Below are 15,224 nucleotides of genomic sequence, written 5' to 3'. Positions count from 1 at the left end.
TTATCTTCTGTATAGCTGGAAGACAATCATCTCAATGTATTCTGTGAGCTTCTGGAATTAAACAGTGACAAAATGGCACAGTGGTTGTGCCACCGAAAGATTATCACTACTTCAGAGACTGTAATAAAGCCAATGACAAAACCTCAGGCTCTTAATGCAAGGGATGCTTTGGCAAAGAAGATCTACTCTCATTTGTTTGACTTTATTGTGGAAAGAATTAATCAAGCTTTGCAGTTCTCTGGCAAGCAACATACTTTTATTGGTGTTCTGGATATTTATGGGTAAGAATGTTTCTGGAAACAAATTTATTAGATTAATTAAGCTTCTGTAAAGTCAGAATCCTTCTATAATCCTTCTATAACTTGAACACAGTTCGTTTTCCGTGGGGTTGTGGGCACTTCTTAATTTGTGCTGCTAATAAATCTGCAGTGTTTCATCTACTAAAAGATAGCAGTTGTGAGTTCTTTTGCATCCACAGTAATAGGAATGTTCAGCAAATACAGGTATTAGCATCTCTCATGAGTGGGGTTTAAATTTAAATTTTGATTTAATTCTTTGAGATTTAACTCTGGATTTTTATTTTTTTTAGCTCTGTCATCTTCAATAACATTATGTTCTAGGGAAATCTTGAAATCCCTTAGCAGCCTACATTAAGATTATGGCTATTAAATTTTCCTAGAATGATTGGATTGGTTCTGAACTCTTACCAGATTATTGCAATCTGTATTTGAATCTGAAGGCTTTTTGTTTTCAATACAATTGCATTGCTTTGTCTTTTTTTTTTTTTTTGACATCTCAGCTTTGAAACATTTGATGTGAACAGTTTTGAACAATTTTGCATCAATTATGCCAATGAAAAACTACAGCAGCAGTTTAACCTGGTATGTTCATGTGTTCATTTATTTTTACCTTTTTTTTTTTTTTGTAGTATCATGTTATTGTTCATTGTCTTATTTTGCTTCAGTTTTGAGATTATCAGTTGCATTTACCATTTGGATATTTGTATTTGAGCAATGGCTATTTCTGCATAACGACTATCCAGTAATAAGGAAAAAAAAGAGGTATTTTATGTATTGTTTCCTTAATTCTAACCTTATGTTTTCATAATTTTCATATATCTAGCATGTCTTTAAACTTGAACAAGAAGAATATATGAAGGAAGATATCCCGTGGACTTTAATAGATTTCTATGACAACCAACCTGTCATTGACCTTATTGAAGCTAAAATGGGAATTTTAGAGCTTTTGGATGAAGAGTGCTTGGTAATGTGAAAATGATTGCATTTATGAACTCATATAAGAACTACAAAACATTATGAACGTTTGTCCTCTGTTTGGTGACTTTAGTTGTATGCTAAGAGCCCAGCAGAAGGTTCTTAGCTAGAAGCTGACTCAGCAGCTCAGTTTCTTTACCATGTGGTCAGTGGGGCACTAGAGCAGTTTAAGCAGAAATGCACTGGGATCCCATTGCTTGGAAAACTCTTTGGACTGAACTTTGTAAATGTATCTCCCTTCTCTTTTTTACAGTTGCCCCATGGAACAGATGAGAACTGGCTTCAAAAGCTGTATAATAATTTTGTCAACAAAAACACGCTCTTTGAAAAGCCGAGGATGTCAAACACGTCTTTCATCATTCAACACTTTGCTGATAAGGTAAACTGTAAAGAGACCAGCTTTATTACACCCTGCTTCTAGCAGAATCTCGTGCAGAAAAGGAACTACTTTGCAGCGGAAATATTAACCGCACCTTTTTGAAACTGCTGGGTAATCTTCCTTTAGTGCTTGTTGCTATTCATTTACTGGTAATGCTACCATGTTCATGTGTTGCTGGTGTTCATGATTTCATGCCTTTGCACAGGTAGAATATAAGTGTGAAGGATTTCTGGAAAAAAACAGGGATACGGTGTATGAAGTTTTGATGGAAATTTTGAAAGAGAGCAAGGTTTGTGTTCAATCAGTTGTGATTAATTTTCTGTGTATGTGAAGTCAGCAGAATTAATCCAGATCTGATTTTAAGATCTGTACTAAGGATAGGATATATGCTCTTCATAGGTTGGGTCGATTAATTTACATCTTAATTTGTAATGAATATTCTTCAGATGCATATATTGAACATCACAATCATTTGCTAGTTACGTTACTGTGGGTTTCTATTATCTTCCCCTGGATAGCGTTTTGGAATCCTTGAAATTGAACAGTTCACTAAACTGCAGGGTTTTGTTTTCATAGTCTCTGCATGGCTTTGATAGGTGGCTTAGCATTAACAGCTGCCTTCGTTTGTTTTTCAGAAGGGATTAAGGAAATGCCAGGGCAGAGAAAACCTCACCTGTCTCATGTGGGCTTGTCTCTTCCCACCTGCTTGCAGGCCCTGCTCCTTTCATGTTCTAGATTTGCTATTAAGAAATTAACTTAATCTGACTAAAACTCATATTCTTAATGTAAATTAAATAGTATGAGAATAAAAGCTTTTATATGTTTAATTCTTAGTTTCTGTTCAAGTTTGCTTACTTTGAAATGGCCTTTGCAGGCATGCTTCACAGTTGTCAGTTTCTATCTGTGAAGTGCGTAGGCGCTCTGTAGCAGGTTTAGGATTGTTGCAGTGTTTCTTTGATTGCTCTTGCTTTGTGGCTCAATGTGATTCTTTTACCATGCTTCTAGTTTCATCTGTGTGCAAGCTTTTTTCAAGACAATCCAGCACCCATTTCACCTTTCAGTTCAACTATAAGCATCAAATCTGCAAGACCTGTCCTCAAGTCACCCAACAAGCAGCTCCGGATGACAGTTGGCAGTAAGGTACTGTGTGTACAATGCTGCTCTGTGATGCTCCTACTTTCAGGGTAGTCTGAGACTATGTACTGTATTCTGCTGTTCATTGAGAAGCATCTGATTTCCAGTACAAAACTCAGTGACAGTGCTGTTCTCTGAGTATGAGTTTAATTTCAAAGTAGGAGACAATTGGGTGCAATAGGACATAAAGTTTCTCATGTTTGAGATTGAAACCTTAAGAAAATCTCTCGGTGCCCATCCAAAACCTAGCAAAGAATTAAAGAACTTAAGATTAGACTTACTGAGCTGTAAACATCTCAGCAGCAAAACTGTTGTCTGATCTTTTCTAGTTTCGGAGTTCTTTGTCTCTACTCATGGAGACCCTTAACGCAACCACCCCTCACTACGTGCGATGCATAAAGCCAAATGATGAGAAGCAGCCTTTTGAGTAAGTGTGGTGCTTGCTGAGCATTTGTCTTGTCTTTAAAATGGAAGGACTTTTGTGTTTCACATTAGCTACCTGTTGTTGAGCAGCTTCGTGTAGAGAATGTATTTTGCCTTTCAAGATAGCTCAAGTAAAAAGGATGTATTCTTACTAAAATAGAATAATTCAGTAATTATTATTGATATCTTAGGAATAACATTATGCTGAAGATTTTCTAGTCAGATATTGTGTATTTATCGTAATGTTTGGGGTGAAAATACAGTATTCTGTATGCTTAGGCTTGCTCTTGGCTGCAGCGGTATGGATTACTACCCAATCATATTTGGAGAGTAACAGCCACTGCAATTCTTTGAGTTTCCCTTTTGTCTGCAGAAATATTTATAAGTCAGAGAAGGTCTGAGCAGCACCGAACGTAACTTTGGCCTTTTCACACATGTTTATTTCACTTCAATGTTGTAATACAGTCTTGCATGCTAGATAACTGTGTTTGCATAACTCCTGTGTTCAACCTGATAACCACTAACTGTAAGTGGGAGCTGACCTTGCTGCAGCTGTTGGTTTCTATGGGTGAACACAAACTAGTTCTCTAGTTTCAGGTGTACAACTTTTAGTTGGAATGTAACGTGCTGACAAGTGAAATACCTGCCATGTATATTCTACATATCTGAGCAGGAAGGAAGAGACCAAGTCTGTGTGTTTCTAAATTAATTTTTAGTAAGATAAGCTCATTTTCATGGAATTGGACAAAATCTCTCTGTGAAAAATACCTGATGTGTGTCACAGTTTCACTGTCCCTGTACTGAAACCTGATTGTTTTGTGTAATAGCAATAAGATGGAAAATAGCTTGGATAACATAAAGCTATGTCTGAATTAGACTAAAAAAGCATGGAAAGAACAGTGCCACTAGCTGTGAGTCACAGAAATCTCTTTGATGATAATGGACTGATTCTGTAGCACAGTGCTTTGTGCACCTTGGTCCAGAGTTGGAAATGCTCTTTCCATGCCTTTTGTTGTCAATCTTGAACCGAGATCGATCTGTATACACCAATCTTATTTATAATTGGTGTGCTGATGAGTACCTAGAGAGGGTTACTTCCCAATAGACTGCTGAGGAAATTTGTTTTTCTGTGTATGTTCTGCACCTCGGCATGATCCTTTGCCTCCTGGTGATGGGAACAGTCATGCTTAACATAGAAAGGAAAAGGACTTATCATAAGACAGAAATAAGGGCATTCTTCCTCTTTTTTGAGGAAGAAAACTTAAATACTCCCTCTTAAGCCCTGAAAAAAGCAAACAGGTAAGATACCGTACAAAACACAGGGAGCCCTTTGTCCTATGAGCAGAAATAGAAATCCAGTTAGTAGAATTGTTACAGTTATTACAGTGTGCCAAGCCTAGCACGAATATAAAGTATAACTCTGCTTTTTTAGGTTTGACTCAAAAAGGGTGGCTCAGCAGCTGCGAGCATGTGGTGTTTTGGAAACCATTCGAATTAGTGCACAGAGCTATCCGTCCAGGTAGGGATTGACAGCAGGTCTCCATATCTCAAAAAAATGTATTTCATTTTTAAAAGAGTTGCATTTGCTAACTTTCAATTTTTCAGATGGACTTACATTGAGTTTTTCAGCCGCTACAGCATCCTTATGACACAGCAGGAGCTCTCTTTCAATGATAAGAAACAGATCTGCAAGATTGTTTTGCAGCGGCTTATCCAGGTTGGTGCACGCTGCACTGATCCGTTGCACTGACACATATGCACTGATCCATTGTGTGTCATATACCATGTTATTAATGAAAAGGCACTTTTCCCAAGAGTAGTATCCTGCTTCTGAAGTAGGAAAGATAACGTTTCCCTTATTGCTGTCTTTCCTGGTTTAGTTTGTCAAACATAGGCTTGTAAGTCAGTAACCTGTTGTTGTGATGCTGAGTCATGACGTGTTCAGAGGCAGATGATTTCACCTCTGTGTGCTTTGTGTGCTCACTTGTTGGAGAGCCTGACTTTAAAAGTTATTTCTTCTGTGAGTTTTTGCTCTCACAGTTCACCGATTCAAGACTAAACGTGTGCTATAGGGTAGTGTTGAGCTCAAGGAACTGCATTCAGTCAAAGGACGTTGCTTTCATGGTGATAAATCCATGATCCTCCTTTTAATCTGAGGCCATTGGAGTCTGAGTTTGGATATTTAGATATTTTGTATTCTGTTTCTTTCCTGTGTATTGGATTTCTCCCCTTGCCACATAGCCTGTCTATATTGAAAACAGAGAAGATATGCTTATTTGGCAAGATGGTGTCATTTCAGAATGGGTTGGCTAAAGTGATGCTTCATAAAAGGAACAGAGCGTTTTGCCTAGAAAAATAAAAACGCAGTAAATCTACTGTGTTATTTTTCAGGATCCTAACCAGTATCAGTTTGGGAGAACGAAAATTTTCTTCAGAGCAGGACAAGTTGCTTACTTAGAGAAACTGCGCTCAGACAAACTGAGGCACGCCTGCATCGTGATCCAGAAGAGCGTTCGGGGCTGGCTGCAGCGCCGCAGGTTCCTGCGCATGAAGCAGGCGGCCGTTACCATCCAGCAGTACTGCCGTGGGCAGCGCGCCGTGCGGTATGCGCTTCTGCCTGATCAGTTCACTTGTTGTTCGGGTGCTCCTGAAGGGGTCCGGAAAGTCAAACTTAGCAAAAGTGCCCAGTGTGAATTTGGAAGCGTGGTTTTTATGTAAAAAATAACTTGTCCAAATTGTGGGCTTTTTTTTTTTTTTTTTTTTTTTTCTCTCGTGATTGTAATTATCTTGAAAATGTTCATTTGTTTGGGTGGTTTGAAGAAAGTATTATGGCGGACTCCAGATGTCTCTCAGATTCCTGAGAGGCCTTTTCCATCCAGCCAGGAAATGGTAGCAGTCATCCACAGAGCAGGTGGAGGAGAAAGATAGCTGTATCTAGGCTTTGAAACGTTCAGGAGGGCAGCGTGAGAATAATGGCTAGTGAGAAAAGGTAGGAAAGGTTGTGAGTTGCTCCCCCTCCTTGGCACGGCTTCACTTTTGTTATTCTAGACTAGTTCCACTAGTTTCCGTAAGTAAGATTGATGCCTCTGTTTCGCTAAAAGGAAATAGTCCTACGTGGTGTTCATTGTCAACCAAACTGTTTTCGTGTGTGTGATTTGTCTGACTGAGGGAAATAAGCATAAAACATCTCATTTGGCCTAAGTAAACATTTTTGTCTTTTGAATTAAGGCAAGCCATAACTGCACAAGCTCTGAAGCAAACATGGGCAGCTATAATTATTCAGAAATACTGCCGAGGTTACCTCGTCCGTAAGCTTTGCCAGCTCATCCAGGTGGCTGCTGTAACAATCCAGGCTTATACCAGAGGATTTCTAGCAAGGAGGAAATACCGGAAGGTACAGCCTATTGCAAAACTCAATTTCAGTAACTGGAAACAGCAATTACTCTGCAAAAAAAATGGAGACAAAGGCAGTGATGCCTGTTACTTTTCCTTGCATGTGTTATTCTTCTACTCATTTCTGTACATGTATTGTAATAACACTGACACGCAGTAGCTCAGATCTAAATCTCCTGGCTGTTAAACTGTCTGATTTGTACTTGATGCAGATCACTTAGTGTGATGTGCAGTTGTTCAGGTATGTGTACAGTCTGAATACCTTGCTATGTTGGTACTTCTGAGAGCACGGAGATGCAGATAGCTTCACGGATAACTGATGTCAGTTGAGCCACAGATAGTTACAGGCAGATGTTCCTGCTTTCTTCCAAAGATGCTTGAAGAACACAAGGCTGTGATCCTTCAGAAATACGCCCGTGCGTGGCTCGCCAGGCGCAGGTTTCAGAACATCCGGCGGTTTGTACTGAACATCCAGCTTTCGTACAGAGTTCAGCGGCTGCAGAAGAAGATAGAAGAACAGGTGAGGGTCGTCAGTCACTTTATGATTTGTACTAATTTTACAATAAATATTGTATCAGTTTTATTCTGAGCTCTTGTGTTGACTGCGGGCTTATGTGAATTACAGTATCAATAGTTTATTTGACAAGACAGAATTTATATGAACGATATAATCCTTGGTAACCTGTATTCTTCCTATATCCAACATAAGAAGAATCTTCTGGGATTTCCTTGTATTTTTGAGGCATGCGTTACTGAGATTTTGGGTTAGCTGTGCTAATGAGAAGAGTTAACCTCTTTAATGTTTCATAACCTCATGCAGAGATTGGACATTTGTTATTTGTATTAGAATGAAGTGTGTTACATACTGCTCTAGTTCAACGTGACTTTGGGGAGTTCTGTCTTAAGTTTCTTTCATAGCTTATTTGTAAGAGCTATACAGTTACCTTTAAGATGGTAGCTTTAATCTCACTGATGGAAACAATCTCTAATGGAAATAACCATGACGAACCTGGAATGGTGAGCAGAAATAGGTCAGGTGCTTCCTTGGTAGCTGGGCAGAAGCAAAGCACTGATTATATTGCTCACGTGCTTGAAATTGGTTCTCATGGCCCCTGAAGAATTCTACACAAAAAGCAGAGTTTGGCTGATAGAACTATAGTGCTGGGGTTTCTTTGTGTTTTTTTTTTTTTTTTTTCCACAGTAATTTTTGAGGGGAATACGTAAAGGCAGAATGCTATTAAACAGTCTCAGTGTACATTTCCTGTTTTATTTTAACCTGTCCTGCTTGTTGTAGAGCAAAGAAAATCATGGCTTGCTGGAACGATTGACTAACCTGGCTTCAACTCATATGAATGACTTGGATACAATTCAGAAACTTGAATCAGAGCTTGAAAAGTTAGCTGCTCAAAAGAGAACTCACGAGGAGAAAGGGAAAAAATATAAAGAGGACAGTGAACAGGTATATTTTCCCTACCTTTGTGTGGTGCTTGTATTATAGTTCTGTTTTTGATTTGCTGGATTGACCAAATGCATGACTGTGAGAGTTACCAAGTGAATTCACTTTGAGTCTGTATGTTCTTGTTGTAAATGTGAGAACTTGTGACCTATTTCTTCTTCCATTCTTAACTTCTGCATTTTGCTTGCTTTTTGTGTGTACAGAAAATATTGAAACTTGAGAGTCAGATTAAAGAGTTACGAGAACAGAAGGAGACTTTAGAAGTAAAGCTGCAAGAGAAAACAGAGGAAATGAAAGGTACAGTAATTAAAAGGAATCTCAAAGAAATGAGGGCAAGTCATACAATCAGGTTGTCAGCAAATTAAAATGAGTTTTGGTCTAATAAAAAACAATTTAAGTGCTTAATTTACAGTAAATTGAAAGTTGCAGCTAAGCATCTCTTCCATGAAATGAGTTGAAAATGTTTAGTGCAAGTGCTGTTAATGTCATAAATTAAATCTGTTATTTTAGTAACAAAAGCTTTGCTGTTATCTGTTTTTCCTGTCTCAGGGGCAGCACTTTGTCTTCCTTTAATTAGCTGTTTTTAAGAATCCAGCTTCATGGGAAACAAGCAGTATGCGAAGTCAGCTGTACTTCAGAGCAGTCACATTCTGGTGCTTCAGAAGCGTTTTGTTCTGTAGCATTACTTACCAAGTTTATTGGGGTATTCTTGACATTTTAGACAGTTTCACCTTACGAATTGCTATTAAAACTAAAACTTCTCATTGTGATAATGCTTTTTTAAGTAATGCTCATCACTGCGTGAAGTTCTTTGAAATATCACAATGTTTTTTGGCAGAGAAAATGGATGACCTCACGAAGCAACTTTTCGATGATGTACGAAAAGAAGAAAGTCAGAGAATGTACGGAAGCAGAATTTCATTCGTTTGAAGCAACTTTTTTTTTCTTCTTTTCCTCTTTCTCTGCTTTTCTATTTCCTGCTGTAATTATGATTTACGCACTCATCATTTATGAGTCTACCAGTGTTCTTGAACAGTGATGCTCGTTCTTACATACTTTATGTACCGTTGAAGATGAGTGCATGCTTGCAGGTCAGTCAGATGCAGGAAAATATATTGAAGGTTTGAGACTCTTCTTGCTTTATTTGTGTCATTGAGAACTGATACGTTTTCAGTATTCAGTCAGGGTCAGAAAAGCAGCTGATGACCATACTAGATTCAGCTTGAAGGAAAGGCAGTGTCTAAGTGTTTTAGATTAAAAAATATAGAGGAGAAACCATTTTTTCCCTTTGGAATGTTATTTTGGAGTGTTAACAATCATGCTGTTTAGCTACGTGTGTCTGATGGTTTGCAGTATGCCAGATATGCAGTATCAGATCAGATGTTTAACTCTTTACAAGACAGAGAATCTTAGGTACCAAATAAATGCCGTCCTCAGAAATTTGAAGAGTGTAACAAATCACTGTTAGTGAGGATTGGAAGCTGTATGGGACTTCAGTTCCATCTGATTTCAGTTTGACTTCAAACTTTTTTGTTAGTTTTTCTGCATTTCTTACTGGCTCTATTACATTGGAAGCCAGTCCATTCCAGCAGGGGCCAGTAGAAAATAATAGGGATTTCTGCTCTGTCTTTATTCAGTGCTTAACATGGGCATAAACATAGCAGAGAGCTGCTCAAGTGGGTGGACTCTCAAAGAGTTAGAGAATTAGCCTTTAAGTGGAGTGTTCCATCTGCCTTGAATTCAGTCTGAGTAGAACGTAGGGAAATCCAGGGACATCCACATCCCACTGTCATCCATTTTGTAGGTTGGTTCTGATGACCCAGCCTGGCATTTTCAAGCAGTCGCGTTTCCTTTGAGTGTCCTTTGCTGAGGCACATCCTTCATGTTAAAAGAAAAACAAAGTCCACTCTATTTCTTCCAAATGCCTCATTGTCTCATTTAGGATACTTGAGAAAAATTTCCAAAGTCAGAAACAAGACTATGAAAAGGAAATTGAATCGCTCAAGGGAGAAATAAAGGTTCTCAGAGAAGAAAAAACGCAGCTACAGCAACAAATGCAGCAAGAGATTGCCATTCAGGATGACCTGAAAATAGAAGTAGGACAACTTACAAAACAAGTGCAGGTAAAGCATGACTCACTTCATTTTGGAGTCTGTCCTGGATAAAGCAAGTAGGCAATGGAGATGTTTTATTTATAGATTATTTTCTTTTATTTTTTTTTCCTCAATTTTGAAGAAATTGTAGCTAATAAGTTGTATTTGATCCAGCACTATGCTGCATCCTTTTCATGTACTTCTCAATATAAGTTACTGTTCACATAAAAATTTCAAGGATACAACTGATTGCACCTGAATGTTTATGTGTGGACCTTTTTTTTTTTTTTTTTTTTTTCTTTTTCCCCAAAGGCATTAATTTCTTTAGTTTGTTTCTCATAAATATAGTTTATAATCTGACTGTGAAAATACTGTTTTTGTGTAAAGTCACATTTTTTCCTGTGAGTCATGTCCATGACGCAAATACATGATTTTTCACTGCATCAAATTATTGTTTAGCAGTGATGCCTAAAAAAACCAGACACTTCTAAAGACATTTAAAGTCTTCTGGCTCATGATATTGTTGTTACTAATAGTTTTCTCTATGATTTAACTGTTACTTAGCCCTTCTCATTCACTTTCTGTCTGATTCAGAAAATACCTGAGTTGCAAAAGGAAATTGAACTGCTGCAGATGCAGAAACTGGATGTTGAAAAACAGGCCCAATCACAGAAGAGAGAGATGAGGGGTAAGCTACGTGCTAGGTAATTCAGAGAATCTACCAAGCACAGTGTAAACTGGCTGGTTTAAGTTGATGGGTTTTAAAAAAATATTGGCTAGCTTTGACCAAAAGACCAGGTATCCTTCTCGTCCTATAGTGATGTCATTCTGTTCAGAGCTTTGTTTGCAAGGTGCAAAGCAAAAAACAAGTGAGTTTTTGTGAAGCAGTTGCTGAATACCAGATCTGTGGTATTATCCTTTTTAAGAATCGCTGATTTCAACTATTGTGTTTAAAAATCAATACTGGAGGTCTGAACTTCACATGGAACTTAATATCTCATAAAGTCTCAGAAATATGGAAAGAATACATCATCTGGCCTTCATTCAGCCTGTCTTTGGCCTCCGGTCTCGTCAATAATTTGCTGAGCTGGGGTCCCTTTGATGAAGGGTACCTAGTCTGAGCACTGCCGTTGTGCACTTAGTGCAATACTGAGAATGCATCTTACATGGCAAACCTGGATCATTTCGTGTGGTAAGCCAGCATTAGGTGACAAATCATCTGTGTAACTGTAGCAGTTGTCTAGATTTGAAACAGAAAGAAGTAACTTGACAATGAAAGTGTGATATGTTTAAAAAACAACAAAGATCAATGTACAAATAAACCAGCTATGTTGGCAGTGTACCTAAATAGTGCTCCTTCCTTGTTCCAAAGTACAGCCGTGTCCCTTCTTGTATTCTGCTGGTAAATGAGCACTGAGTAACAGGGAAGAACCTCACAGATTCAGGAAGAGGTTGGTTTGATTTTTATAATTATATGTGATTTGAAAAGTGAGGAGAAAGTTATTGGGATCATTATTTATTTATTTATTTATTTATTCATATATATATATATATATATTTATTATTTTTTTTTCCTCAGAAAAGATGTCAGAAGTTACAAAACAGCTTCTTGAAAGCTACGATTTTGAAGATGTCAGAAGCAGGTAATTCAATAAGTTCTCCTTTAAAAAAAAAAAAAAAGATAATTTAGAAATGCATTTTGTTCACCTGCCTGCTATTGATACTGCCTTGTGTTTTAGGCTGTCTACAGAGGATCTGGAACACTTAAATGAAGATGGAGAATTGTGGTTTGCTTATGAAGGCTTGAAAAAAGCTACAAGGTTAGTCAGTGTCTATGTTTTCGTAACTCCAGGCTGTGATCTAGAAGATAAACAGAACAATCAATGAGTAACTTGACAGTGTGATACTGAACATCTGCCTAACAAACGTTATCTTTTATGATTGTCTCAGTAGCTCAATCTAATTAATGAGATAAATATTGTATGTGTCTGGGAAATATTTCCTCAAAGACAGTATGCATGACCTCCATCTCCTCTAATGCCTCTGTGATGTAATGGAATATCTGTATGTTGAGCACAGTGCTTTTTTCATCTGTATTAAACTTGACCTAATGCACTTACATCATATTGCATCTGTAATTTTTCATTTTTCCTTTTGTTTTTAAAAGAGTACTGGAAAGTCACTTCCAATCTCAGAAGGAAAACTATGAAAAGGAGATTGAAGGTTTGAACTTGAAAGTTGAACATCTTAGCCAAGATATTAATCATCTACAAAAACTATTTCGAGAGGAAAATGACATAAATGATGGAATTCGGCTTGAAGTTAGCAGGCTAACTTCAGAAAACCTGGTAAGATCAAGATGTAGTCAAGCAAAGATTGTTTCAGGTACTTGGCAGTGCGATCCAAAACTGTCAGTGGCACAAAGCCCTCAAAAACTCAGCATCAAGTCTTGACTTTACAAGGCTCAATCAGATGTGGCCATCTGAGGTTGCACATCCACACCAACTTTTTCCCAAGTAATGCCTTGCTCAGCTATAAGAACTAAAGCAGGGGAAGAAGAAACAAAGTCTGTTTTGCTGCCAAAGTGGCTGTTGTTTGAGTACTGGTATGACTGTGTGTTTAGGGTGAGTAACTGGCTTTGCTCTGCTTGCTGGTTTTGGCTTGTTTTTTCCCTTCATGTATTAAATAAATTTTATCTTGCTCACAAGCTTTCTCACTTGTGCTCTTCCTATTCTCTCCTTTCTCTCCTTTTTTGCATTGTGGTAGGAGGAGGGTGGTGGTGGTGGTGAGTTGGCAGCTCTGTGGTTGCTTGACTTCAGTCTGAGGCCAAGCCACACGAGGAGCTGATTCAGGGTTTAGGTATGCTCTTCTCCCCTTGTGGTCAAAGGGTAGAAATTAGCATCTTCTGGTCTGAAGCCTCTCTTTTCTCTCAGGTTGAAAAGTTCTATGATTTGATTGTCAGTGAAAAAACAGATGCGTGGGGGATGTAAGAGGTGATGGGTCTGTGTAGCTTAGCGGTGCTCTCCACCAGAGGGCAGCTAACCACGTAAAGTTGCTAATAAATCACAGGCAAGGCTTCAAAGTCAAGATGATTATTAGTGTTGTGTAAAACCTGACTCAAGGAAGTGCTGTTATTCCAGAAGATCATACATACCATGTTATTTTCCTGTTAAGTATAGCTATAGAAATATTTTCAGAAAAAAAATTGCTGAACTTGAAAACACAAGGAAAAGCGTGATATTATTTTTACAAGATGATTTTATAATGTATAAATGTGTGTTTTTGTTTTCTTCCCCCAAAGTTAAGGAAAAGCTAGGGCGATTGGAGCTAGGAAAATTAATTGTGTAATTCCCTTTTAACTGCAGAACGTAAAAATGGCAGTATTGGGTCAGTTCAAACATTTAGTTAGCTCACTATTTCAATTTTAAGAATAGCCCAGCAGCAAATGTCTCTGGAAAAGTTATGCAAGTTGGGCAAGCAAGTAGCACTCCCTCAGTATGTCTGCCTGTCTTTTAACTACTTGCAGTTGAAGGTCTTAGGTATTATTGGAGATGTTTCAAACTAAACGTGCTGAGATGCACAAATGTCCTTTTTTCCTCTGGAAGGTGATCCCAGATCTTAAACAGCAAGTTTCTGAGCTTGAGAACCAAAAATTAGACCTTGAAAATCGTCTTCAAGAGCAGACTGCAAAGTTGAAAGGTAAAGTGCCATTGTAAGGTGCCACTGTGGTCCACAGTCCTACAGTTGAGAATGAATTGAGTTATGAATTCCATAGACATAAACTTATAACAACTGAAATAGTGTTACTTCTTTGCCTGTTTACGTGCTTTCTTGCCAGTAAAATGCAAGAAGCATCATGAAGAAAAAAAGTATTGCGTAGAGAATAGCTCTGCTAGTGAAGAAAAATACATGTAAATGTGTACAATTCTCTGTTCTGCTTTTGAACTTTTTTTAGGTCATTCAGTTCTGCAGTTTAGATGTCTACAAGTATGTTCAGTAGGGCTGTGCTAAGAATACCTGTAATGGAGTACGCCCTTTGGAAGCAGTCATAAAAAGAAAAGATGTACTGGAACTTAAGTTGTAGTCCATGAAATAGATTCAAGGAGTGAAAAAATCAGAGTTGGAGACAGAAGGAAAACTTCCTGCTAATTTGCTTGTTTCAGAGTTCTTCTCTGTTCAGGAAAACATAAGTCGCTGAGGATTCTGTATCTCTCTAACTGTAGTGTCCTCTGAGGCAACTTTTTTAGTTTGCAAGTAGTTTTACTGCCAGCTGCAAAAAGTGGATAGTGTCAGAATTCCCTAGCACATAAAATCTTCTGTGTGGTGTAATCAGAACATTTTCTGGTACATTATATGGCATCATTCCATTTTGTTAAATAAAACTACGAGCTTAAGAAAAAGCTTTACTAAATACTAATACAGAACAGTAAGCAAATACAATCTTGTTTTTCTTTCGTTTTGCATTTTATTGCTAAAGAGATGTCTAACCGGCTGCATCATGAGCCAGAAGGGGACAGAACACTAAGACGGTAAATAGCTTCCTTCTCCTCTTCCTCCTCTCCTCCTCTTCCTCCTCTCCTCTCCCTCATACTGTAAGAAGTGCCATGGGCTGGGAGTAACAAACTCACAGTTGAAGTTCTACATCCAACGTATGATTCACCCTGTAACAGAGTACAGCTAACAGCTGTAACAGGTAAGCATGATGTGATTGTGCTTTAACAGAGGAAAAGTATAAGACAACGCTTCCTGTCTGTTTCTAGAACAAATGAGATCCAGAATGAAATGGACGTAACAGAAAAAGGGAGGTTGAATGTCATAACCCAAGAAATGGAGGGGCTGAGCAATGGTTTGAAGCAAGATGAAATCCAGGCTGAAGTAAAAAGCAAGATGAAGCAAGAAACAACTCGGCTTACTGTGGAAAACATGGTGAGGAAATGAAATCCTCGTTAAGAAACTGAACTGAAATATAGGATAAAAAGAAAGAAATCATGATTTTATGGTATGGGCGGGATGTTTTCTCAGTTTGTTGGGGGATGAGAAAGGTACAAAGGTTTTGTGTTTCTTCGGCACAA

General features: G+C 38.1%; 1 protein-coding gene across 6 annotated transcripts in view; it reads left to right on the top strand.

Annotated features, from left to right (window-relative positions):
* The window catches only part of MYO5C (myosin VC), a 31,174-nt gene that overhangs the window by 7,299 nt on the left and 8,651 nt on the right, over positions 1–15,224 (top strand). For 4 of the 6 annotated variants that reach the window (XM_048956859.1, XM_048956857.1, XM_048956863.1 and 1 more), the window contains exons 10-32: positions 16–281; positions 800–881; positions 1,123–1,263; positions 1,528–1,653; positions 1,859–1,942; positions 2,659–2,793; positions 3,117–3,214; positions 4,643–4,729; positions 4,816–4,927; positions 5,602–5,813; positions 6,439–6,604; positions 6,977–7,123; positions 7,898–8,062; positions 8,263–8,356; positions 8,898–8,961; positions 10,002–10,182; positions 10,747–10,840; positions 11,732–11,795; positions 11,892–11,972; positions 12,320–12,500; positions 13,758–13,851; positions 14,630–14,681; positions 14,913–15,078. In XM_048956859.1, the coding sequence (XP_048812816.1) occupies positions 16–281; positions 800–881; positions 1,123–1,263; positions 1,528–1,653; positions 1,859–1,942; positions 2,659–2,793; positions 3,117–3,214; positions 4,643–4,729; positions 4,816–4,927; positions 5,602–5,813; positions 6,439–6,604; positions 6,977–7,123; positions 7,898–8,062; positions 8,263–8,356; positions 8,898–8,961; positions 10,002–10,182; positions 10,747–10,840; positions 11,732–11,795; positions 11,892–11,972; positions 12,320–12,500; positions 13,758–13,851; positions 14,630–14,681; positions 14,913–15,078 (2,892 nt within the window). The remainder of the gene's footprint in view (positions 1–15; positions 282–799; positions 882–1,122; positions 1,264–1,527; positions 1,654–1,858; positions 1,943–2,658; positions 2,794–3,116; positions 3,215–4,642; positions 4,730–4,815; positions 4,928–5,601; positions 5,814–6,438; positions 6,605–6,976; positions 7,124–7,897; positions 8,063–8,262; positions 8,357–8,897; positions 8,962–10,001; positions 10,183–10,746; positions 10,841–11,731; positions 11,796–11,891; positions 11,973–12,319; positions 12,501–13,757; positions 13,852–14,629; positions 14,682–14,912; positions 15,079–15,224) is intronic. The other 2 variants (XM_048956858.1, XM_048956860.1) reach the window with 2 other exon arrangements.

This window comes from Lagopus muta, chromosome 10, assembly GCF_023343835.1.
Source record: "Lagopus muta isolate bLagMut1 chromosome 10, bLagMut1 primary, whole genome shotgun sequence".
NCBI classification, from domain to species: domain Eukaryota; kingdom Metazoa; phylum Chordata; class Aves; order Galliformes; family Phasianidae; genus Lagopus; species Lagopus muta.
This window is presented reverse-complemented; position numbering and strand designations above follow the sequence as displayed.